We start from the raw sequence: 27,494 nt of genomic DNA, 5'->3' as shown, positions 1-27,494 counted from the left end.
GTTTGGCTGGCTTCCTCTTAGAGTTTCAAAAGTTTCATAAACATTCATTTTCCTGTATCCTCAGAAGTCACAGAATATGCTAAAGACAAGCAGTCTGGCAGCCAATTTTCCATGTTTCCTTCAAAGGGCAAACTGAACTGTCTTCTGCAATAGCAGAGCTGAGAATCTATTGATGCTCACAGTATCTTTATTCCCTGCTTCACAGAATAAATAGAAATTTTAGCTAGAGCTGAATAAACCAGGAACTGGGGGCAACTATTTGAGCCAGGCTTTCAAAGGAGAGACCTTCCTAACTTCCCTGCATGCTACAGCAAACACAAACATCTTTCTTGTCCATGCAGGAAATGTATCTTAAATCCCAAACAGAAGTAATGTTAAATTTTGGAGGCTTGACCTCCACAGAGATCTGTCAGTCATCTCTGATGTAGTCCATGAGAACGTTCAAATTGCCACACCTGATTTGCATTCTTGTTACATACACACAAAACCAAGTCCTTCTCATCTTCACTCTTTGCTGCCTCTATGCATTTGCCAGAAAGGACATGGACAATCATTCCATTCTACAAGATGAGAGAAGAAGGGAAAGAAAGAACAAATTAAAAATAAGGGTTTTCCAGTAAAAGCTAGGCTATGTTTCTGAAACTTTTTACATACAATAGGTCACCAGTAATGACTGTTTTTTCAAAGTTTTTTAAATATTGCTCTGAACATAATGACTAGGTTCAGCTTTGAGCCCAGGGCATGGTGAGTATTCATAATTCCTTTTGAAGCTGACACCTACCACTGAAGGAGTGGTAGGTGCAGAATTCAATAAATCTCTTTTCCACCACTGTTTCTTTCCTATGGGTACAGGTTGTCATCAGCATTAACTACAGTACTACAGGCCACAAAATTTCAAAAGGACCAGTGCTCCCCTTAGGAATCAAAACAAATTACAGTAGGAACTGTACCAGAGGACTGCAGCATCCCTACAACTACAGTAACTGCTATTTTCCCAGGCTGTCCCATAGCATGACATTTTTCAGTCTTGTAGCGGAGTTTCTGCTCTGATGGGTGAAGTCCACTAAATGATACCAAATTCTTCTAATAGGAAGTTTGCTTTTCTCTTACAATGCAAGAGGAATTGTAATGTTTCCCCTACTCCCAAAGGGCTCTCATTTGGGAGGGTTCAGGATTCCCAGACCTCTCCTCTATCCAAAAGAAGCGGGCAAAGATTTGCCATGCTCTTATTTTCACAACCACTGATTCTGATTCTATTCCTATAAGGCCAGTAAGACAAACAGTTAAAACAAGGACATATGAATTTAGGCATTGGTATTTTTAAACCAAATTTTTTTCATATAGACAGTGTAAATGGGCAAGAGGCATTCTAAATTTCCTGGGTGAAAATGGTACAGAAGTGAAACTTGCCCTTCAGGTACCTCATCCCTTCCCCACGCACGAATCCTGTCAATCACCCAGTGATCCCACAGCCACCGTCAGCTGCTTTCCCCTCATGGCAGAGTCACTACTGACCTCCTGGACATCCCAGTGCTGGTGGCTGTTGTCTGTCTCCTTTGTACAGTTTTGAGGGATAACCTTCCCGTGTCTGACATCAAAGCAAAACAGCGGAGCAGAACCAAGCCGGATTTCCTTCATGCTGTTATATTCAAAGTGCTGGAAAAGGGAGGGTTTGTTTGAACCACGATGGAAGGACATCCCAATTCATTTTTAAATGCTAATTCCAAAAATAATTTCCTGTACATGTTTGTTAAGACGCAAACAAAACATGAGTGATGAAGACCCACCAGCCTTGACCCTGCAAAGCAATTCCCCCCACTAGCTAATTCTGGCATAACTATTTACCTAAAGAAAGGCTTTGTGGACTGTAATTATGTATAAAGTAAACCCATCCTATAATAAAATTTTCTAGTTTAATAAATATTTGAACAGAAGGGTATTTCTGACAGTATCCACACACATTGCAGTTAGAAACGTGCCTGCAGCTCACCCTGAGCTCAGTGTGAGCAGCAAAACTTGCTTGGGACTTGCAGTAAATATCTGGAGTCGGTCTGTATGGGTTTGGCTTCTCTTAATGCATGAACTTGCCAGTCTAATGCCAGCTTGGGAGTCTACATGAATTTCACTCCTGTCTTTGTTTTAGGCACTTATGGGGAAACCCATCCTCATTATTCTAGAATTGTTATGTATTTTTTACTCCTGGGCCTTCTGTTCTCCAGACATGACCAAATACACTAACAAACAGGCACGTAATGATGTCTGCTGGAGCTAAGTGTGGGGATCTGGCCTCAGTGACACATGTAACATTGCCATTTTTCAAGTGACACTCAGCTGCAGAAGAGTGGGCATCATTGCCTTAGCACATGCCTAATTTTTAACACATCAGTATTTCCACTACTGTCAACCCAGCCATTTACATGTTGGAGTGACTGTCTTCTGGATGGTTCCCTAGATCTGATACAGTGCCTATATACTTGAAGCACACAGTACCTGGGTGAGACTGTTACTGCAAGGGGAGAGTTCAATAGAGCCTTCTGCAATGGCTCTTCCAGGTCTGTAATCTGCACAGAAGCCAACACCAGTATTGTAAAGCTGTAAGTAAAGGTTTATACTGAAATAAAACACAGTCAGATATAAAAAAAAATCCTTCATCTAACTTTTTTGTGATTGTATCCCCTTATGATATATGTTTTTGCTCATAATTCAGGCAATATTCTTTTCTTTCAGATTAGGTCTTGCATATTGGTCTTGCAAACCGATCTGATACACAAGGCAGAGTCTCACCAAAGATCAGTGTTACCCAGTGAGTTTTGTTTAAGTTAGAGATACCCACTTCTGGTTTTAACTATTATGATAGTTAAAAGAAATCTGTCAAAATTTTTATGCCAATAGAAAATTGCACTTCAACTGGGCCCTGTAGTCAGAAAAAAACCAAGATATTACAGAAGAAAAAACCATGTGACAATTCCTGTGATCCACACTCAGTTCTTACACTCTTCTCAAGCAAACTTTGATAATAAAGAACAGACAAAATAGTAAGAGGACACAGTAAAATCTGGCTACAGATAGCAGAGTGTTACTTAATTAGTGGACCTTGTTGCCTTGTTGGGGGAAAATCCCTTCTAGTAAGGCTGTCTAAAATAAATTCATATTTTAATGAATGATAATTATCAACTTATGTGTTTAAAAAAAAACAAACATCAAAAATATTGCCTCCTGTACACCGTCAGCCAAGGAACTGCTATTGTTACCACCTCTGCCCTTGGGGGAAGTGCAGGGCTGAAGAAATGCTTTTTTGTCTTCATGCACATGGGTCAGCATAGAGATATCTCAGCTGCTATTGCGGTTGCCATCTGCATGAGGCAACACACTTCTTTTCCTTTGCTAATGGCACCTAAAGAACCTAAGGTTAGGATCCTCTGAGCTGTGACACTGAACCAAGTCAGACAATCTGGTTCAGCTCCTGGCTGGGTTTCAACGTTTATGTGAGAATTTGGGCTAGTTGTTTGTCTCCTTTGTCCTTTTCTTTCTCCTTCCATGCTTGTTGCATTGTCTGTTTGGACAATAAATGTTTCAAAGCAGGAACAGCCTCTTACTGTATGCTCACTGAGTACTTAGTACATGGAAGCGTTACCAGGGTCTTTGAACAATGCAAAAACACTAATCATTTTTTGTAGTGCGTTTTCTCTTACCTTGCCAGAGAATCTTTGTGTGTCTTCAGGTTGGGAGAGTTCAGGGTACACATTTGATACAAACCATTGGAAATTTCTACAGCCCAGTCTCTTCTGTAGCTGAAGGCGCTCACTGCAGTCTGGCTTCTCTGCCTTTATGAATAAAGCATAGGGGCAACAAGGTTACTAGTGTGTTTGTGTTAGAGATGCTAGAAGTGAAAATGACTACATAGGAATTACTTCTACCACCTCTTCTATCCCGCATGTTATAGATATTGATATATATCTCTCATGAGTACACAAAGGAGGAGGACAAGCTATAGCCTTCCTCCAACTTTGTGCTAAAACACCATTTAGTCTGGCATTGTGACAGAAGTAAATGTTTCAGAAGTAGCATACACTGTGAAAATAAGTATTTACTCTAAAAATGATGATTATACTGCAAGATAAGTCAGTCTTTGTCATCTTTTTAATTAAAAAAGTCAGGGCCAAGTTTGATACTTGCATGAAATCAGTGGGATTGTATTGGATTGTCATTCAGTACAGAATTTCCCCACTGATTAAAATTCAATTTCCTGGCCTTTAACAGCCCAAATTATCTGGTTATTGTTAGTCTTCCATGATCAGAGGATGTAAGTGATGACAGAATTCAGCCCAAAATATAGTCTATCACATTATTATCTGACAGTTACTAAATCTAGTAAGTGAATGTATTTTGCAGCTACAAAGGCATAAAAGCTTTCCTATGATTTATGTGTTTTCTTGGATTATATACACACAATGTCAACTCTCACCCTTCCTGGTAGCAACTCTGTTCTGAAAAAACACAAGTGCCTTCAACCCTTGGTGCAGCTACAGACATCTGCACTGCAAAGGACTGACTGACTGAATATTTGAGGGTATTTAGCACTGAAGATGGCTAACAGGGTTTTGAAAACCTCTAAGCAGGTAAGCGTCCGATCATTCAGTTTCAAAACTACACAAAACACTTTTCTAAATCTCTCAGTGCCCAAATACTAAAAATATCTCACCACCCTTAAGAGTCTCTCTCTCCTCTTTCTAGCCAGCAGTAGATCTCCCCCTTCACATTTCTACTTTTTAAAAATGCAGTTTTGGATTCTAGGAAACTGGTCTGGATTCCTACATCAGAAATTAAAATTGGTAACATAAGCAAAGAATTGCCCGTAAATAACTTTTCCTCAAACCAGCTATTTCTCTGCATCCATAAGAAAGAAAAAAGGACTTTGTGACATGCCTGGAAAACACTGACAAATGAAGGGCCTTGGAGATCAAGGGAGAGGTATCAGTTTCTAAAGGCAGGGATCAATCATGCCATGTGGCACCGTTTGCCAGCCCCTGTAAGCTTCATGGGCAAAGCTCAACAGTTGCCATATGTTAAGAGAACCTCATAGTTTAGTATCAGTCTTAAGATTCAATAAGCATAACAACAAAGTTCAGCAATTCAGCACTACACAAACCTGTCCCCAAGAGGTTTTCCTGGAAAAGGGAAATAGAGAAGTAAAATGCTTCCCTTAAAAAGAGATGTTTCTCATGAGAATCTGCTTTGGCTGAAGAAGGCGATGGCAGTAAATCTCATTTTGTTGCACTAGTTACAGTCTGCATTTGATGCTGAATAAATGGTGTAAATAATGTAAAGAAAGTCATTATCCCTGTAAACCAATCTGAAAGGAAACTGTGCTTGTAAATTCAATAAACAAACCACACAAGAAAAGGAGAAAAAGAGACGGTGGCTGAAACTGTAGAGAGCTGGGAAGAGCCTTATTCACCTGCATTAACGCTCACACCACGGGCATCTTGTGCAGGATGCTATTCAGACCATAAAATGGGAAGAATTATAAAGCAACCTAAAGGGGGGGTCAACTAGTTATTTTCTGCAGTGGGCCACGTCGGCGGTCAAGTCTCACGGGGATTTTTGTAGTGGCCAATAGGTGGCTCCGCTCGCCCTCTCAGTGCCATAAATCCCCGCAGGGCCCATCTGCAGCTGAGCAGCAATAATGTCATTGCTTGCTTGTGTCTTTTCAATAACATCCTGCTGCACTGACATACTGAAAATATTGGCTGTGAAAGAAAGGAACAGAGAAAAGGGCCTTTTATGTTATGGTATGCTGAGCACAGAGATCGTAAAATTGATCATTTGAAGGAGCATCACACTTCGAAGTACTAAAAGTATTCTGGCTAGAATAAACTCTCAGGCAAAAGGTCATGGTGCTTACAGCTAGTAAACTGTATCATTGGCGGCTGTAGCTTTTAGTATAGAAAATCGCTTCTAAGTTGACAAGAAAGGCCTTCAGGAAATTATTAAATGATTTAAGGACCTAACTGCCCATCTTAAAAGACTTGGCCTACTGTCCTCCTTTCAATTACATGGCTGTAACCCTTGTGAGTCAATTGACGACCTTCTGGCCAGTGGAGTTCAAACCTACAACACAGACAAGAATGGAGAAGCTTTTTAAAAAATGTGAAAATAGAATAAAAAAAGAAACGCGATAGTCTCAGTCTCTAGGATTAGGACAGCAGGCTGACTGGAGAGGCAGATCCACTGGTAGGGTGTAAGGAGGTCAGACTAGGTGACAGGAGAGAGGCCACGCCAACGCACAGCCTTTTTGCTCTCCCCACTACATTGCAGCTCCCGCTGGGTCTGGCTTTCTTAGACAATGGCCAGCACTGCAATGACTGAGGCACACAGGACTGAAATGCAAGAGCAAAACTCAATGGGAAACTTTGCACAGCACCTACCCATGCTCTGCCTAGCTGTTTTCAGTGAATCTTTTTCTTCTTAAAAGCATGGCGTTTTTAAATGAACAAGAAGATGAATGACATGTTTTCATTCACAACTGCTTACAAGTTTGTCTGCTGCCTTGTAGGAGAGGATATCGTTACAAGAAAAGGTACTGGAGCCAAAGAATTCCTGAGAACTGCAGCAACATTAAGAACTTCACATTACAAACAACTTAACATTATTAACTTAAAAATGACATGCATGACTCCCAAAAAACAAACATCCACTCATTTGTAATCCCTGGGATATACAGTCCCTTGACTGATCCTGATCTGCAATGGATTATATAGTGGCTTAAAAACAAGTGTGGCTATTCTGTAGTTGCTGGATGGTGTGTAGTCTGTAGACGGTTCAAGTGTGGCTGCATGCCAGGGCTACGCCACACACCTGGCTGCAAGCCTGTCTCAGCGTACAGGCCGCTGGGAATCCAAATCTCTGGAGGTGGGACTGCTGTCTGTGTGATGCTTCTAATGAAAAAGTAACTTGTAAATAGTGGGTATGTTGAGATCTGACTTTCTCAGTTACAGGCAGTTGCTCCTGGATGTCAGTCAGCTCAGGAAAAAAATCACCTTTTTTGTCACTAGGCCACTCAGATATGCTCCCTTCCAGTAGGAGAGACACTACAGTTTGCCACGTGCCTGTGAATATTGCTGAATATCCTCATGAGTCACATGAGGAAGACCTTCAGTAACGAAGAATGAATCCTCTAGGACGGCCCTTTGAGCACACAGTGCTACTAGCTTCCACTTCAGACGCACTGCAACCCTCCACGTACTATCGGTGGAAAAATAAATCACAGCCCGTTGGGCAAGCTGAAGAAGGAGTCATTTGGAGACGGAGTCATACTCTAAGAGATTTGATAACTTTGGCAAACAACTCCTAGGCACAAGTTTCTCTCTTTCCTTCCTGATCTGACAGCTCTTCCACTGGAAGGTTTCATAAAAAGACTATCGCCAGCACCATGCATGTTGAATGTTTGACTGCACACAGACAGCCCCACCCCTATTCCACCCCCTTCACCTACCTCAACACACACTCCTTCCCTCAGAAACAAACCACTATAGATGTCTTTACCTTGCTGATTAAGAAAGCCACTGTGTCGTGCTTGTAGAAGTTCTCTTTAAAAGAGCCCAGCCAGGTCTCTGCTATTCGGATTTTGTTCCTCACAATGGCCTCTTCATAGGAGAAAGCACGGGGAAAGTGATTTCGATAGACATGCCCAACTCGGGAGCATGGAATAATTTCTACAGAGCCACCACAGAGCCAGGTCTGAAACACAGGTGAAAGCACAAAAAGAGATTACATTCTTTAGATTACCTTTATAGGAAAAGGAGAAGCTCCTTTACTATAGACTCTGCCTCAGGAAATCCTAATCTGCACGTTGTTGGAGACACCAAGAGCATTATTATGTGCTTCTTCATACACTGTTCCCCACAGACACACAGAGAAGATACTGGGCAAGACAGACTTTTGATTTGACCCAGTATGGCTATTTATATGCTTTTATGTTTTTCTGTGCACAAACAGTGCAGTGTAGTGAAGAGACCTGGGGGCACACCTTCTTTTGTCTGGCACACTAAAGACTCTATACCCTTTGTGCCTGCAATTTTCATTGCTTTTTAATATCAGTTACTCTTTGTGTTCAGCAAAAATCAATGCAAACAATTTAATATAAACAATTTGGTATTAAAACTACAGTTTGGCAAAGAAATAAAGCTACTGTCCCTTTGGTGCATGTTACATGCCAAAAAAGAAGAGGCAGCTTTCAGAAGATGCTGAAACCAGTGACTCTGTCCTCAGGCAGATAGTGATAGCCTGTGAAACTTCCTTTTCCTGACATAACGCTCCTAACTCATGGCAGCTGCATGTTCTTGTATAGTCCTGACAGATCACAGAGTGTGGGGATAGATTTCTGTGAGAAAAGTGATATTCTTCATACCCCAAGACATTCTGCACTTAACTGCTTTTATAAATTGCTTCTTGCCTTTTCATTCAGGTTCCTTAAAAGTCCAATAGTTACCACAGCTTGATGTTTTAATTAAGGTTCTTACCCTTATAGATAGCTCCAGATTTTCTGCTCCCCACACAGTCATGTCAGAATCATAAGCTCCAGTGTTTTGGAAGTAATGTCGATCCATGGCCACCACTGCACCAGCTACCACAGGACTCCTGTGTAGAAAACAGTTTAGAAGTGAACACCTTAGGTTTTGGATAGGGAATTATGTGAAGGGTGAAAATCCCACCTTTTCCATAGAGATAGCATTACAAAATGATTGAATACTACTCCATATAAGCTTGAATGAATTGATTATCTAACCAAAAGAAAGAACATCTGGAACATAATTCTAGGATTTGCTTGGGGAAGGGAGCCAAGAGCTGTATTATCAAATAAGGCTCAGAACAGTGGGAAATGTGACATACATGTATACCAAAACAACAGACAAACAGACCATGATTAAGACACCTCTTTTAACTCTGTATGATCCATCTTTTGCTTTCCCTACAAACTTCACGCCCTGTCTGGTCAGGTTGTATATTAGTTGTGTCAATGTGTGGACAAATATTTGTCATGTTGAAAGTATGACTGCAATCTAGTTAGAATGATTACTAAAGGCCAAAGAAACTCAGTGTAAACCAAAAACCTATCCCTTCAAAAAACGTTAACCGAGCATATGCAAGTAACCACGTCTCTCTTCTGGTAGCTGGAAGATGACCCAAATTGTACAGTTTTGCTGCTGAGCTGAGCGGAGGCATATTGGCTGATGGACTGTTACCTGATAGGGCTGATGGGAGACTGTCGTACCTTCTCCTCACGCTCTGGCACTGGTTCCCAATGAAAATCTAGTTTCCAATCAAAAACACCTCGATGCAGGCCCACAGAGTGATAGTACTGAAAAGTCTTCCAGTCTATGACATCTATGACAGGGGAGATGACACTATTTCTGAAAAAGACAATATCATTTATTTTCAAAGCCAAAGCACAAATTAAGTTCATTACTCTGTTAGCAAACAGTGGTTGTCCTCTTTGACACTGTCAAGCACAAGCACTCCTCTAGATGTTGAGTGCCTTTTTTTCCCTGCTGATAGAAACTCAGGTGCTCAGTGCATGGAAATACTGAGCCTGCAGTGAGGAATCTAATGTTTAAAAATTTATTGATAACCCATACCTTTGCATTGTCATTTAAAGCTATTGAGGATTTTTCTATGAGTTAACCATCAGAATTCCTATAAAGCTATTTAACACAGAGGCCCCAACCTCTGATGTTATAGGCTCTGCATGGATGCAAAGGGTACAGCAAAAGATGATCTTGGCCTCACACACTTTACCATCCTTTAATTTTCCTGTAGATGTTCTACACACTTCATGAGTTTGCCACTTCAGGCCAGTGAAGAGTGCACTTATCCTTATTCTGTTCTGCCAGTTGTTTTGCAAAAACATTTGTCACCGAGTTCATAAACCAGTTTCTGTTTGTATTTTATCACAAGCTTAAAATGCTCTTGCAAATGCACTGTCACAGTGTGGAATATAATTTTAAGAGCCAGAACAGAGCCATTGCACCGTAAGCAGCAATCCTCCAATTCATTTCTAGCTTTAGTTAAATTTGGGTTAGTCTGAGAAGAGGTATTAGACATTTCCCCATGGCAAACATGTCACGGTATTTCACAGTGTGCTTGTACATCATCTTGGAATTAACTGGTAGTTCAGGAGAGCTATCAGTGTTCCTTGTTTCCAGGTCAATGACGTATCACATCTGGAAATTTTCAGAGTATAGATGCAATGGTGTTAGGGACTGCAGGAAAAACAGTGTTGAAGAACAACATTATCCATTCCTTCCCCGTTATGCAAAAAGCATAGCCTCTGGTCTCAGTGTAAGGGCTTGCCTATAGACAGAAGTTCCTCTGGAGAAAAATCAGTAACATTTGCTAGGGATTAAAGTACACTGGAAAAAATTACTCTTGTTCTAGAGGAAGAGTATCCATATAGGAAATTATTCTCGAGTAGCTCTTTCCCTAGAAAATAACTTCCTGCTAAAACTGAGAGAAAGAAATGAAATGGTCAGTTTTGGGGCAAAAAAGTAGGTTTTATCTCCTCTTTTAAAGACTTGTGTGTTGGTCAGAGATCAGAGATCTTGGGAGAAATACACTTAAAACATAATACTACCAATGAAGAAAGGACATCTTAGAAGTCTCCAATGCAGTGAGCCCTTTGTACTTTTCCATGGCAGAGACCAGAACCAGCTGAGGAAGATGGTAGCTCTGGGTGATGTTAATGTAATTTTGACCTATCTTCTCTGCCTTTACAATCACTAGAGTACTGTTTTTTCAGTATCAGGGTGGGGGGAAACTCCAAACTTTGTTTTATCACAGCTGCCATTTCCTGTAGAAAATTTTAGAAGCTCACAGAGAAACAGAGACTACTGATTGTCAGTGAATTGTATGAGGATGAACTATGCAGAGGATTGCATTAAAATGACTCAGTTATTCCTTTGTTTCCTAATAAAAGTAGACTGCCCTATGATAAGCTAAAGGCAGAAAGATTTAAAATAGAGAAGTGATTATATATCTCCATTCAGGTGTAAAACCAGCCTTTGTAATATGTAATAATAGGCACTCTTAGAAATAAGCATTGGGTTTATAAACAGACAAGAAAATTTTATGGTCACTTGCAACATTTGTAGGCATATACATTAAGGCAGTGTTTTGCTGTCATTCTCCACAGGACTCAAGAAGAAATTGAAAGAAATTACACTAAAAATAATAAAGCTGATATCCTCCCCTGATTCTCCTGATGATAACCCTATGATATAGTTTTGTATCCAGGACAGGAGAAACCACCTCAAACTCAAGCCAGCAGGAGCCTTTCTACTGAAAGCTGTATTTAACCTTTACTCACTAACAGCATGAAAACGAAACTAACTGCTTCTAGAAGTTACTAAAAGGTAGTGTCTTGATGGACTCATATAAGCAGGTGTTTTTCCTTTGATATGCTGACAAAAATCCATCAAACAAGTTAAATGGATTTTATATGACTAAACTTCAAAAAATGAAAGGTCACTGTAATTGTAATTTCTACAGCCTGCTGCCTTCTCCAGTGTATGAGTATCTCTGATAACTGTCTGGTTAGGAGTGTAGGTGGAGTTGTATACTTCCCACCTCAGTTTGTTGCTACTTGCTGAAATGCAGGCTATCTATTGCTACTTGTTTATCCATTCTCATCCAGACAGGACTGAGGAACTAATGACCCAAGGGTAGTTTATTTTACAATTTCAGAGTTCAGAGGGAAATATCAGGAGGGCATATTTGAGTGGAAGCCAGAGGAGGCAATGTAGACTAAACCATTCAAAAAACCTTGACCATGAAGAATAGACCATATGTGCATATCCAAGATAATTCAGACAGAGACAATGTGGGTACTCCGTTACACCCAGACATATTCTGGATCAGATGATCCAGACGTTTCAGACTGTCCTACATTTTCATATCATTTCAGCCATTTAAAACGTCTTTCTTTTTGGATCCACCTTAAATTTGTTGCTATTATAAAATTCCAAACTCCAACGATGCTTCTAGCATCAATGCAATTGCTCATAAGAGTAAGAAGCAGAGTAGTAGTTCTTGTCGAAATAATCCCTTATTTTTAATGTATGCTTTTGCTTTGCTTGTTATTGGGCATTGATTCTTCAATGCCATTCAAGAAAAATACCTGCAGTGATGTAATGGATTCTGATGGTTCGGAGACCAAGCAATTATCCAAACTATCTGCAAATTACAACATCGAAAATTACAGTGTTTAAGACAGCTGAAAATAACTCACTAGATAGGTCACATTCTACCCTGGCTAAATTCAACACTAAACCAGAACAAAATAAAATCTAATCTCCTTTCCCACAAAATTATACAGTACAAACTGGTAACTGTGTTTTAGAGCTATTACTCTAGTAGCTCTTTCAGAATGCCGAGATTAACAGTTTTCAAGAGTACATTTGTAAGTGTAACACTAGATCTTCACCTAGCATAAACCGGTGTAGCTCTGCCAAAACCAACAGAAACACACCTTCTTAAAACTTTAAGTATTGGGAGTGTCTTTCTGATCTCAAATAGAGGAATCCAGTAACTTTTATCTTGTGTGAAAACTGGTCAATGTCCAATTTTAATCTTAACCAAGCAGTGCTTTACCCATCTTTTGGTATTAATGCTTTTTTTATAAAAGATCTGTTTTCTGCATATTCAGTGATGGTTTGATGTTTGTGTGGTTCTAAATGCAAATTTGCAGCAGAAGGTAACTGAAAGTTGGAAGATGTTCTTAGCTATTCTTTTTGTTTTTAACTGGATAACTGGCAGACAGTCAGAGGCTTCTCGGCACTTTGAAATGAAACACACACTGGCAAACTACTGCTAATTTTACTCTGTGGAATCCAAGGAAAGGAAAAAAACAGGAAATTCAAATACAACTAGCAGCAAGGCTTTGAACCGTTTGACTAATTTGTGAATATCTCAAATGCTTGGAACGCACATGAACTACAAAAGGTCACGATTCCATGAAAAAGAGCAACCCAAACAAGAACAATTTCCTCATTTGGGATTTCTCAACCAAATACAATTGCAAATGAAATGTCTTCCCATGACCCTTTACAGTCACCATGGACATTATGTTCTTTTCTATTTTTAGAATAAGTAACATGAGGAGAGGAAGATTTAATTAACACATCTGTTTTGAAGTTTTAGATACACTGTTTTTTGAAAGTGCTTTTTATTGATTTCTTTTGCTGGGAAGGAAACAGATTTTAATCTGTTTAAATCCCCCCTTAAATAAGGAGGAACAAAAAAAATAAAAAATGAAAATTATGTATTTTCCTCAACCAGCCTCAGAGTGGATCATTCTCTACAAAAATTAGGTGGCTAGGAAATCCAGGCAGTCCAAGTTCTCTGGCTCTGCACATAGTCAAAACTTCAGTAAGTCAGAACCCAAGCTGCTTCCACAGCACGCTGCATTTTCACTGAAAGCACCTTGCTGGCAGGCTAAAGTCTTCAGGGAAATACTAATGCAAAGCATTTGAAATTAGACAGGGCTAATAAAAACATAAAGATATGCAGTGATCAGGAATGGTAAAGCTATGGCATAAAGGATTACTTAAATACTGCCTTACAGATCAGCTGCAGACTATCAGGGCATATGAACAGTCTCCTTGAATTGATGGACTACTCATATGCTAAGCACTAAACGTATACGTCAAATCTCTGCTAGGTAGAGTGCTAAGAGAATGCTTTATTTAAAAAAAAAAATTTTAACCTGTCTTTTTTCTTAAAATACTCAAATTTGTATGTGGGGTACCAAAATCTGTAGGAGCAACCAATACCTTTTCATACTGGACAGTTAGGGCACTGTGCCATGAATCATGCCTAAATCCTCATTGCTCCTACTTTTGGCAGTAATATTTGCTTTTGGCTTTAGATTCTTGTCTTCAGTTTCTTTACCTCAACTTCTTTAAAATAGGTCACCTACTGATCCTGATCAACTGTGAAAAATTGTAAACAGATGGCATATCTTCACATACCATGTAAATGCAGAATATTAATTTACTGAATCTGAAATGAGCATTATTGACAAATGGAGGATATAAAAGGATCAGGCAAAAAGAGAAGTCCCAGGAAGCCGGCTGTTATACGTGAAGTATATGGAAGGTTTTCAAAACAAGGAGAGCAGCATGGAAATGCATGCTCAGATGCTGGGGTTGTGTGGAGTCTGGAAGGATAATGTCATGCTTCCCTGAGCCTGTGAGAAGGTAGAAAACAGATGGCTTACGTATTTGGTACCTCGAAAAGCTAGGTGGGGTATGGGCCACCGAGAAGTGGAGAATCAGATGAAAAGAGATGAAGGAGCTGTTCAACTTCAGTGCCAAATATTTCCCTTCTTTCTAATATTTCCCTTCTTTCTAGTGTATTACCACAAAACTAGAACCACACAGAAATTTTCTGGACAGCAGAACTCTGTTTCTATTCCTGTATCTACAAGCAGAGGCTCCCGTTCACTCCTGAATGGGAGCAAACAGTGGATGAGATACCTCTCCACTGCTACGTTCATTTCTTATTCTGTTAAACAGCATTTTCATTAAAGATTAGTGACCTAGAATTATGGTGCTAAGTAGAGGCACTTTGAATTAGAAATTAGATAGGCTTCTGTCGTGGTTTAATATCACAAGCTTCTGTTTCCTAATGTAATATTTGAGCTGTGGTATAGGCAGTACACCAGCACAGAGGGAAACAGCCCTTTCAACGAGGAGCAGGGGAAAGGTCCTAAGGGCAAGCTGCCCCTTTGCAAGCCACCCCTCTGCCACAGTTATGTGCCTGTGCCTTTTTGAGAAGTGGAATTCCTCATCAAGGCTCATTTTGCTTTTATGCAGTATTCTCAGGAACCACACTTTGGATCTTTTTTTAAAAAATCATTCTGCTTCAGCATGATGGTCACTGTTTTTACATTAAAGGAACAACCTTTTCAAGGTTTCATGGCACAGCTCACTATATGCCCCCTCTGCCTTTCACTGCCTTTGGACCGAATACAAAATAGCAGCTGTCTCCTGCAGTCTCCTGGAAAAGGCAAAGCCCTCAAAAGACAACTGTAATAATTGCACAGCTGCATTACTATGCACCATGCTACTCACCTGGAATTATCCTGGAACACAAACAGTTGTCAAAGGAAATGATCTGTGGGGCATCTCATCTGGTTTTCTAATGTTGTCCAGGTGCCTATGGTATTCATCCTTGAATAATCAAAATGTCAAGGGATGCTTTACAGAGCGCTGAACCATTCTCTAGGTGATACATGAAGCTGATGCACAGCTTCCCAGTCAATTTGTTAGGTATGGTTCACAGAACTAGTCCCAGTCAAGGTGCCCATAAATGCATGTGTAATGATTTTAGAAAGACTCAAGACTTTTTGGGAAAATAATTTTGATTTGGTTAGTGAATAAAACCATCACATAGGGAGAGGAAATGTCATCACCCAGAGCAAGTCAAATAAATGTCAAATATTTCCATACCTGTAAAACTGGGTTAATTTTTCTCGTGTTTATCCTGTCTCTCATTACCATGGCTACTCAGAACTGGGGGTATCTCCCTTTTTGTGAGTTATGTTCAACTCACAGCAAGGTCTCAGTTTGGGCAAGGATCTCTCGGCATCACTCTAAGGTCACAATAATAGTAGTAGATCTGAGCAGGAGTCTAGAAAATTAGGCTTAATCACAATTTTCAAAATTAAAATTTCCCTCCGCTTCCACTAAGCTCCTGCAAAGGTTTGAGCTTTGGAAAGGCTGCATTTTTCCCTGCCAGCAAACAACTCACTCACTCACTCTAGGTGATTAAGTGTTTTCCCATCCTGTCTCTCCAGCAAAAGTGCATGAGTTGCAGCTTGATTAGTGCATTAAGAAGAGGAATGATGGATATCTCACCAGTCACTGTAAGCTTTTTTTCATTGTACTTTCCTCATTTGGGTAGTCTCAGGGAGTGCACATGATTCAATTTAACAGGTCCTCAACTGCTAAATGAAGCCAAGTTGACTATGCTAATGCTTTACATTTCCATAGTGATCTCCATGCAAGCATTACAAGCAATTTGGGAAAAATCATGAATTAACTTCCTTATCAGGTCAGTGTTATTATCACCATTCTTCAGCTGGGGAAAGAAGGACAGCAAGGGATAGTGATTGCCAGATGCCTTAGCGCATGTCTTCCCTGTGCACTGGAGAATGGCACAGGTTCTCCACACTAGCAGTGACAAAGCTTCCAGGGTCAGACACAGTGACTGACAGAGCATACAGAAAGGGATGGTTTAGACCATACTATCATCCAAACATCCTCCTACCTTTCCTCCATGGATCCAATTAGCCATTAGCTAACTCCGGGTTAAATTCTGCTCTCCTGGAGGAATGAATGAGCGCATGAGCCCTACATGGGAAAAGAATCCCTTTCTCACCCCCCAATGACAGTGCTACATAAATCTCAGAGCTATAGTAGGCTTGGTAGCTTTGCATTCCCTTAGCAGGGATAATTTTTGACAGTGAATCACTACAGTTATGGTGGGGTCCTAACTTCTCTCTTGCCATTGTAATTCCCCCTTCACTATAGCTCTCCTCTGAGACTTTTTTAACTCTCAATTTCAGCAATACAACCTTGAATAAGGACTGGCCAATTGATATGGACAGGAGGTTTGCATGAACATCAACAACAGACTATAGCTCAAGGCAGAGAATCATGAAGTATATTCATAATAAACCATCTAATAAGTCAGCAGACAAAAAAAAATCTGCTTTTCTAAGCAGGATCTTTTAGAAAAGAATAGTCCTGACATCCTAGGGCAGCATTACTCTTGCTTGCACTATTTTTAATGTTTGCATCTGAATGATGTAATCATTTCTAAAAACTCTAATTAATTCTCTTATAAGCAAACATAATTAGCCAAACAAGCAGCTTCTTCCAGTGCCTGGGAACAGCCTTTGAAGGTCTTCAGTATGACTATTTAACAGTCTGGTAAGAGTTTTAAAGATGTATTTTTTCTTTTACCCCCTCAAGTAATTATTCATTTTTTCCCAAGTGGCTTATGGGTAATGATAGACATGTACAATTCTTTCTTCCAGAAAAGTCCCTTTAATAAAGGATTTACTGCCATATAATTCTTGAAATATTTTCAGTGATTTAATCTCATTGAAGGACTTGGGGATTGCATAGATGAGCTCAGCTGTACATTAGAGAGCAGGCCCAAGCACCAACCCAAACATGAAAGACTCGGAAAATATGAATCTGTATCTTTCTCTGCCAGTATGGTGTCAGTGAAAGTACCTGTGATTAGCTAGAACTGTCTAGGCTGCCCAGACAGTCCATTTTTTCTGTGGAACAGAGACAGTACAGGTGACACCGGTATGTAGCCAAACTGGCTCAGGAGGACAAAGCATTTTATCCTTGGCTTCGTGACTGAGACAGCTAAAAAGTGAAAATAATGGAGTCTTTTAGTAGTTTCTCTGGTGGATGTTTGCCAACTTCCAAACAGCTTGAGACTGCAACCTTTTTAATTCAGACCACCAGGAAGCCTTCTTGTAGCTCTAACTGTATACAAACTCTGACAGTTCAGTGATACTGTGTGCGAAATGAGGGTTGCTTCCCACATATCAGTGATGCATGTGGTGATAGGGTAGAAAATAAAAGCAATGTGACCAGAAGGAAGAAGGTAACAAAGAGAGGATTAAAAAAATACCCAAATCTGTCCAAGTACATCTCTTTCAGCAGAATTAGCATATGCAGGGAGCTCAGAGGTCACGGGGATATTTACCGGTTGTTGGACAGCCTGGCTAGGAGGGGTTCCAGCCAGCCCTTCTGACACTCGCAGTGTGAATCCATGAAGACAAGAACGTCCCCGGTTGCCCGTGCAGCTCCTAGCATCCGACCTCGGATGACTCCAAGCCTCTTGTTGCTCCGGATGAGTTTCACACCATCCAGCTTAGAGATGTATTCACTCAGAGCTGACTTCAGGGGCCCTGTCAGAAACACAATGGTCACTGAAATTATTTAGCTTTGATTCAAGTTGTCACAGAAAAGCAACAGGTAGTAGGAGATGCTACTTCTTGCTGGTAAAATGTTTTGGGGGCATTTGTTCTACACGGCCAAGTGGGCCATGTTCCAAATATTCCCACAGCAGCATAATGTCAAAGAGAAGTAGAGACTAACAGAAACTGAGATTTACTAGGTGTGAAGCTATTCCTGTGGGAAACTTAATAGCCTCCTCTACTGTTTTCAGCAAAAGGTGGATGCTCTCATCATCTCACAAAGGGCACAGATCAGAGTAAGATACTACAGGTGTTTGGCTTTCCCAAGTGCTTTGGATTACTTTAGCAATATGGAGTTTTCCACTCCGTGCTTCAGCCAAAGTCCAAGTCTGGAAATTATTACAGCAGATCTGGTCCAGTGGGAAGGCTAAGATTTGCATACTGTGATCTTATTTTAAAGTGAGAAAGTTCAGAGTGATTGGAAATGATGGGGAAAAAAGAAATGTATTTCAAAGTTGAAAGTCTAAGCTGAATTCTAGGGATGGAAGAGTGAAACCTGGCAGCCGGCTCAGGACTCTGCTTAGTTCTCTTCCTGAGGGTCCTCTTTGCCTTCTACTCTGCTCACACACTCTTGGAGGAGGACAGTTTCTTCCCCAAAGCTTTGGAAGAAAGAGCTCACATACAGAGAAATGGGGACTACCTTGCTGGCTGAGATCGTCGACTAGGATGATATCCTTGAGAGAGGCCTTCGGGGCTGTGTCCATAATGCTGTGCACGGTTCTCAGCAGAGTAGACCAGGCTTCGTCATGGAAACAGATGATGACACTAGCAGTAGGCAGACTGGAGTCATATTCTTGCTGTAGGCACCTGCATGGGATCAAATAAGGGAGACACTAGAAACACTGGTACAACTGCCTACTTGTCTGTCAGAGCAAATTTGTAAGCTACACCTAAACCTTCAGGGATGGAAAGCAGTTTAAGATATTGGCTCACTTCTAATGGAGCATAGGAAGTATTAAGGTGTCCAAGACTGGAATACAAAGTGAAAATATGGGAATGACATTATAAAAATTAAAACGCAAAAATAGGAATGTTTGCTGTATTCTGGAATACTGTCTTCTGCTCTGGCTGCCCAAAAATACACAGCTCAACAGAAATGGCCCAGAAGGCAAAGAAAGAGAAACTGAAGACGATTAGACAGAGCAAAGCAGAGAAGGGGATAAAGCAGGTCAGTCAGCCTCCACCAATTTCCACTTTTTCTCAAGTAACACAGAAAAGAGTAAACTGAAATCATAGAATCATAGAATCATTGAATCGTTTAGGTTGGAAAAGACCTTTAAGATCATCCAGTCCAACCATTAACCTAACATTACCAAGTCCACCACTAAACCAATTAAGGGTAACGAAGACTAACAAGTAAAATAACTCATCCACACAACAGATTAGTATACCTGTGGCCTGCCTGACCAGTGAATGAAACCAACATCTCAGTCCTGTACAGGAAAGAAATGGATCCTTACATGGGCAATGAAAACAAACATAGATACATTTAAGAAAGTAAATGTATTTTCCCTATAAAGTTTGTACAGGTTGCTTTTTTTTGATGAAAACGAATCACTGATGAATGAGGCTCCCAGCTGCTATTTACTTTACAACTCCAGGTACTGACACAATCTACAGCAAGACAGACACCTGGCTGTATGGGTCACTGTGGCATTTCTAGAGATGCTCCATAGCGCCAGGTGGGACTCACGGCTCCTCAGTTTTCCATGGGGCCAAGATTTCACCTATGACATTGAAAAAACTTCCATCAAAATTACTGTGAATTAGATGTTGCTTTGACAAACGTTTAAGAATTAAAAACACTTCCTATTCATCCTCACAGAAACTGCATATGAAAACTATAAACCCTCATCAAACAATGGCTGTTTCATAAATCCAAGTAAAGGATCTACAAATTGCATTCACAACAGAAAGTGTTTTCTGATGTACCAGTCTTGGTTCAGAGAGACAGGACACACTATACTGGCATGAGGATGCACATTTTCCAGAAAAGGCCTTCAAATGCCCATTGTAGAGATGCAAAGACTGTGCCTCTATATCTGCTTTGCTTACACTAGAAAACACATTTTAAAATCTTTTCACTTCCTGAGGAGCAGTCATTCAGTTTCCTAGATTCAGCAAGAACTTCTTCAAGGAATTACAGAATTGGCTGAATGTGGCCCATTGTTATTTCAGCATTTCTGTATTGCCAAGCAAATCATCATACAGATTTTACAGTGGTTGTTAAACAATTAGCTACTCAGCAGAAGCTCGTGTAAGGGATATCATTTTAATATTGCTATGTTTATTACCATTTTACTTAGTACTTCTATTCATGGACTGAGGCCCCATGATGCTAGACACTATCCAGACACAAAGCTGCTTATCATTTAAAAGAATCCATAGCCTGAACAATTTAATAACAAATACAAATAAATGAATACTATAGATACACTTCTGGGAATATAAATTTAAAATTAGCACAATTATAATTTATTATAGTTTATAATATTACACATTAATATCTTTTTGTATAGAGAGGCAAATTTTCTTGGTGATTTTTACATTGTAATGAATCTATGTTGTCTTTGGTTTACTAATTGTAATCAACAATGCTGTGATTTCACAATTTCATATGGGATAATTGTTTCCATTTTCAGCAGGATGGAGCAAAGGATACTCTCATGACTGGGCAGTATTTGTGTTTTCAGGCAGAAGAATCTAGAGGTGATTAAGAAAACTGAAGATCTAATGCAGTCCTTTTACTACCAGGCAGCTTCCAACCAGGAACGTTCAGTACTGCACCTATGTTTTGCACCATAATACTATAATGCTTTGTTGGTAGTACTGTGGTTATAGCACGAAAATAAGCCTGTTGTGGAATCTTAATTGGAAAAGAATTGAAAATAACTGTATTTGAATACATAACCTAGGTGGCGAGTGTTTAGTTGCCATGGAGATTGGCAAAGACTTGCAATATAGATACCTAATCTTCAGAAAAATGTGAAAAGGGTACTGATATACAGAAATACCTTCCCTGTAATTTGGAGCAGTTCTGTAGAGTGTCCATCATAAATCGGCATTTCAAAAAGTCAGGGCTGTGACTGATGTGAGATGTAGTGATTTAATCCAATTTGTGAAAAATAAGGAATTGCCATAAGCAGCAATGAACATGAGAGCAATTCTGACACGACAAAGGCACTGCCGATGGAGACTCCCACCCACTTTCAGGAAAATGTCTCGTTGAGATTCAGCTCCCAACAGCACTGAAGTGGAAGCTATGCTTTTGTAATGAAACTTAAAACCTTTTTAGACAGCTTGTGAGTTTCTGTTTGCCTGGATATGCTAACAATCAAGCCCAAGAGAGGAAAACAGACCTTTTTTCAGGCAGAACCCCATCATAAAAGTCACAATGGCAGGCTTGATTCGGGTCCACAGTCCCAGGAGGGTGTCAACGGCAGCGGGACCAACTGATGGCAGCAAAAAGCCCTCTGAGGGTCAAAGGTACCTCAGAGGATGAGTCTTGATGTGGAAGAACAACTTTAGAGTACAACTGGACAAGCTACTAGGCCTTTTCACCCAGAGACCCCGGCTGTTTCAAAACTGGTACTCAGAGTAAATGGGGCAAAACAAGGTACCTGATTCATCCATCGGGGTATGCTTTACTGTGGGATCAGTAGGAGTGCTGGAGGATATAGTTCTATGCATCTACTTTCTGAAAATTAGCAAAAACATTCACCTGGAAAGGCATGCAAAGAGATGTGGGTTATGTTAGAAGCTGGGCTCTGGTGAGAGAGGTCTAAAGTATTGCTTTCCAGGTAAGGAAGTTGGATCAAGGCTGTCAAGGCACAGCACAGCCCACAGGCTCTGGTTTACTTCCAGCAGAGCTCTGTACTCCTCACATAAAAAGAAACTGTAGTTATGCTGCTCCTTGCTCCAATGCAAAGCCCAACAGACCTCTTTATGTGAATTTCTAAGGAAGAGCAGCTAAGTATATCTTATGGCATTTACCTTACATCTTGCACTCTTGTTTGAGAGTAAAACTGAGGTATGTAAGTGTGAAGTTTAGCCAGCCTTATTTTACAGTATCTGGAATTGCTTCACAATTGGTAGGCATAGCTTCTGGTATCAAGAATTTGCCATCTAATCTCAAGCGAAATGAGAGAGACTGAGTCCATGGAGCTAACTCACTAAAATGTCTCTAACTGCTTGGGTTCTTTCTAACTAAATAATAACAGACATTGTTAGGAACAACGCCATTCAAACAGAATAGAGGAATAGACAACCTGATTCATTACTGGTTCCCTCTCATTTTACACTGGTATAAAACTGGACTGATAATAGTTGTGAGCTAGGCCCCCAGAGTAAATTAAGTCTAAAAAATATCGTTGTGGTTTGTGTGTTGTGCCATAAAGGACAGGACTGGCTTAGAGGTAGACTTCTGCTGCAGGTTTATGATCTGGATTTAGATCTGAACAACTGCGAAGCCCCAGATGTTCAGATCTGTGGTTTCAATCTGGGCTCCATAAGCTGTGGTGTTGATAGCTCTTTAGGCTGTAAATAGTCAGACAGGAAAACCCATCCAAGACCTCTGAGACCATGGCTTAAATCTTACCGAGATTAGTATTAACTAAACCTGTCTCTTGCTGGATGGCCCTTCAGCTGCCAAAGTAAAACTGTTTTTTGGCTGACATCACAGGCAGTAAAACAGGGTCATCATTCCTCCTTTGAACACTACATAGTTCAAAGACCTGCCAGTGAAGCATAGTGAAAAAGAACTGAAATAGTATTAGCATTTCATTATTCAATGGAATTACCCAAATTAACACCGAACCTAGTCAGCAAGTGAAAAGACTCCGTTTCATGTCTCTTTCCTTAAGATTGTCCCCTTAAATTAGAGCCACCAGCTGTCTTTAAACACGTGAAAATGACAGCTAGAAAAATTATTATATATATTCTGTGTCTTACTTAAAATGTTTACCGGCGCATCTTTCCACCATGGCCTGGGGGAAAGCTACAACAGCTTTTGTTACAGGAGGCAAGAAAATAAGATACCCACCCACATCCCTTTGCCTCTCCCCTGGGCAGGCAAGCGTAGGTACACCTCTGCCCCTTTTTAAGAAGTGTAAGGAACTGCCCCTCCTGGCCTGTTGGACTAACTGGATCTCAAGTCTCCAGGCTTCAAATGCAACACGTGGGGCTTCAAACATAACATTGGGCTTCAAATGCAACACGTGGGGCTTCAAACATAACATTGGGCTTCAAATGCAACACGTGGGGCTTCAAATACGACACGTGGGGCTTCAAACATAATATTGGGCTTCAAATGCAACACGTGGGGCTTCAAATGCGACACGTGGGGCTTCAAACATAACATCGGGCTTCACATGCAACACGTGGGGCTTCAAACATAACATTGGGCTTCAAATGCAACACGTGGGGCTTCAAACATAATATTGGGCTTCACATGCAACACGTGGGGCTTCAAATGCGACACGTGGGGCTTCAAACATAACATCGGGCTTCAAATGCAACACGTGGGGCTTCAAACATAACATTGGGCTTCAAATGCAACACGTGGGGCTTCAAATGCAACACGTGGGGCTTCAAACATAACATTGGGCTTCAAATGCAACACATGGGGCTTCAAACATAACATTGGGCTTCAAATGCAACACGTGGGGCTTCAAATGCAACACGTGGGGCTTCAAACATAACATTGGGCTTCAAATGCAACACGTGTGCCATGTGGCCTTACAGCCTGGCTGCTGCTAGCTACGGTGGTGGCGGCAGATCTGATCAGACAGACTGATCTTCACCTTCCTTCCTCCCAGGAGTCTCCTTTCAACGTTTGCCGGGGCACTTGTTCTACCAAAAAAAGCTGCAAGCCCCCACTCCTGACTCCTTTATCACCCCGTAAGCCCGGCAACCCCACAGCCCCGGCCGAGGCCCACCATGAGGCGATCGCTGGGGCCTCAGAGGGAGCCGCAGCGGCGGGAAGCGGAGGGGCGGCCGCTCGCTCCCCTCTGCCCAGACCCCCCCTCACGAAGCCGCTCGACCCCTCGCCACAGGGCGGGGCAGCCGCAGCCGGCGGGTGGGCCGGGGCCTCGGCCTGGCCGAGCGGGAAAGGCGGCTGCCCAGCTCGGCAACCCCCACAACCCCGTTCGCCGCGGGGATTCCCTTCCCAGCCCCAGCAGACAGGCAGAAAAACGGGGCCGCGGATGGCGGGGGCCGGGGCACCGGGAGCGCTCCCCTGCCGCCGCCCGGCACCTGCTGCGGCGGGCGGGAGAGCCCCGCCCGCGGGCGCCGGCAGGGGGCGCTGCCGCCCGCGGGCGCCGCGTTGCCGTGGGGCCGGGGCGGGCCGGGCCGGGCGCGGTGGCGGTGGCCGTAGGCCGGCCGCCCTGTCGCTGCGGGGAGGCGGGCGGGGGGACGCGGGAGGCGCGGATAAGAGCATACATCAGCCGTCAGCGGGGTGGCGGGGCGCTCGGTCGTCCTTCCACCTTTCTGAACCGGCGCCCCCGGGAAGCCGTAGCTGACAGCACCCCCCCGCCCCGCCCCTCCCCTCCCCGCCCCGCCCCGTCCACCTTTGCCGCCTGTCAGCTCCTGAGGGCTTGGGACAGCGTCGGTGTTCCGTGCAGCCGCTGCTGGCCCCGGCAGCACCTGCCGCGCTGCCGGGGGGCGCGGGGGCTGCGGCCCAGGGCCCGTGTGGCCGTGGCTGGGCGGCCGCGGGGCGCCTGTGCGGGGCGGCGGGGCCGGGGCCGGCGGAGGGAGGCCGGGAGCGTACCGGGCTCTGAGGAACGGGGGTGTGTTCCTCGCACCGCGTGGGGAAAAATGTTATCCCGAGCCGGAGGGGAGAGTTTGGCAGGAAAGGCGCGGGGCTGACAGGAGGAGAGGTTCACGGGGGGAGAGGTTCACGGGGGGACGGCGACGGGGAAAGAGACAAGTTTTCTCCCAGAGATGAAATAGGCTGTTTTACTTACAACGGGTGTCGTACCTCAGGCAGCTCCCTGCGCAGAGAGATCCGCTCGCTGAGCGCTTCGTTAAAGCCATGGGTCTCCAGGCCGAGCGGCTGCTCCCCCGCAGCAGCCCCTTCCCCAGCCTGCAGAGGAAGGGCCAGGAGCTGGGACTCCGGGTCCCCCTCTGCCCTCGCCTCCGGCCGCCTGCTCTGCTGCTTCACCATGCGATAGCCCTTCCTGGCCTTGCTGTGGTTCCTTTTGCCGGTGGGCGACACAACGGCCACGATCAACTCATCCTCCCGCAGGGAGATGAAAGGTGATAGCCCATCCAAAGGGTAGTACTGCTGGCTCTCCTCCTGGGTCTCCAGCATCTCTTGGGTCTCCGCAAAGCCCATCTGATAGCCTTCCCGGGGGCTGAACTCCACAGGCTGGAAGGTCCCTTCCTTGCTCTGGTTGCTGGGTGGTGGATTCAGCGTCGTAACCATCAGTAGCAGAAAGCCCAGCATCAGCAACAACAAGAAAAACTGCAGCTTACGTGATCCATATCTGCACTTCTTCCTCAAGAACATACTGTTGGTGACAAAACGATACAGATGGTCATGTTAAATATCACTTGGATCTTTCTCAGACTCCAGTCCTCGGGTTGCAGCAAAGCCCTGGTTTTCGCTATCTGCCAAGAGGATTTTTTTGCTCCCCTCACATTTCACTGGTGCCGTTTCATGCTTTCCTCTCTATTGACACACAAAATATAACATTCCTATTAATACTGCACTTACTGTAGCAAAAGGTAGCATGGATCCAGTGAGATAAAGTAGATCCTCTATTATGCAGAGTCCCAGCTTAGTTAGGAAAGCACTTGTTTAGCTGATGAAAAGAGTAGCTACAGTTCTGATTTTTTCCTTTTTAAATTCTAAGTAAAAAGAAATTCCGGCTCTTATAGTTTCCTTCCAGAGTAGTTCCTGCTTCTTCAAAGTTTCCAGTTGCTGCCTGGATTGAAGCGCCTTATCTCTGAAAGCAGATCTGACAGCTCTCCCCCGTTCAGAGGCTTCAAGTTAACTGTGATCAACAGATGAGAACTAGTCGGTCCCTGACTTTGTTTCACACTTAACTACGGCACTCAGTCAGGAAGCACTTTGCCAGACATAATACAGAGCAATGTGTGCGTCTTTCTCTTGGTCCTAATGCCCTCGCTGTTCTTGTCCTATCAAATCAAAACTTTGCAAAAGCTGTAAGAGGTGAAATGTAAGAAGCAAAACATTGTATTACAAAAGAAATCAAGGCACGCCACGAATCGCTCTACTCCTGAATAGCCGTATTAAGCTAAGAAATGCTCACAGTAAGCAGCAAGAATTTTATAAACTGAATAAAAGATGGAGTGCACATGATTTATTTAAGGTTAGATTTATTCATGTGTTAATGTGCTAGCTGGCGTATATATTTCATTTTCAATAAATATTTACAGCTGTAGGGATTTTAACACTGACATAAGGATGCCAAATTATCACCTGGCAGGCTGAAGTTGTCTCCTCATCCATAAATTTGGTATTGCAGGGGAAGCAGCACTTAAAGTTTTCAATAGCCCAGGGATAACATGCAGAAATCCTGGGCTGGAACAACAACTACTGACACTGAAAGAAAATGACAACTTCTGTGATTAAAAGGGGAGCTCAGTCTCTGAGGTCTGTTTGCTAATATTGCTGGCATGGGTGCTAGTGGGCATGGACTGTGGCATTCTTTGCTGCGAGATGGATGCTTGTCCAATGGGAAAAGCGGTGAGACAGTCCACATGCTTCAGCGTCACATGCCTCTTGCTCTGGCAGAGATCAGGTATGGATGTCACTCAGGTGTTACCAACCCTTTTGATGCTGGGGGCACGGGATGTGGTTTTTTGCATATCTTGTAATACTTGATGAGCAGAAAGCTCCAGCTCCAGGAGGCATGTGATTACTGGAGAAATTTCACGTTCACCTTTTGTTTAAAAGTACATTTCTAGACATTATAGGTAACAGAAAAGCCTGAAGACATGAATGCAGTATACTCTAAAGGGAACCAAGGATTTGTTCCTTTTTTCCTTCTTCCCCATTACTTCCCTGTAAGATTTCTGTAAGTTCAGCCTATGGTTCCTAGTAAACAGCTTCCAAAAAAATTAAAAATCAGAGGATACCTACTTTCAAAGTAAAATGAGTCATGGCCTTCAAAAGGAAGGACAGGATAGAGCACCTTAAAATTGCTGGAGGCATGTAGTGTCTCCCTTCTGTGTGTACTCCTCTAACCGTCTTATACAGAATGCCTTGAGGTAGTGTGACCAGTCTGCTGTGTCTTGGCACCTTCCCTACCTCAGCTGTTCTTTAGAAGATATAATATTGCTTTAATCATATCTTTGGTAGAAGATTTAGCCAATATTTTGATACTTCACCATTGTGTGTGTCTTCCTTTTTTAACTTAAATTCACAGAAAAGTGACATCCCAACCCACCTTCAGCCCTGAGAATA

At 42.4% G+C, this 27,494-nt stretch overlaps 1 protein-coding gene across 1 annotated transcript; it reads right to left on the bottom strand.

Annotated features, from left to right (window-relative positions):
* Positions 1–413: 413 nt before the first annotated feature.
* Positions 414–26,533, bottom strand: GALNT15 (polypeptide N-acetylgalactosaminyltransferase 15). Its single transcript, XM_075706071.1, has 11 exons — positions 26,508–26,533; positions 25,027–25,572; positions 18,705–18,871; positions 17,791–17,995; positions 9,246–9,413; positions 8,523–8,640; positions 7,546–7,740; positions 3,693–3,824; positions 2,491–2,592; positions 1,516–1,656; positions 414–560 (listed from the first exon to the last, which is right to left on the bottom strand). Exons 1-11 carry the CDS (start codon positions 26,531–26,533, stop codon positions 414–416), a joined length of 1,947 nt encoding a protein of 648 aa, XP_075562186.1.
* Positions 26,534–27,494: the final 961 nt, after the last annotated feature.

This window comes from Pelecanus crispus, chromosome 2 (genome assembly GCF_030463565.1).
Source record: "Pelecanus crispus isolate bPelCri1 chromosome 2, bPelCri1.pri, whole genome shotgun sequence".
Classification (NCBI taxonomy): domain Eukaryota; kingdom Metazoa; phylum Chordata; class Aves; order Pelecaniformes; family Pelecanidae; genus Pelecanus; species Pelecanus crispus.
The sequence above is the reverse complement of the archived record's forward strand: the minus strand, read 5'-3'. Positions and strand labels throughout refer to the sequence as shown.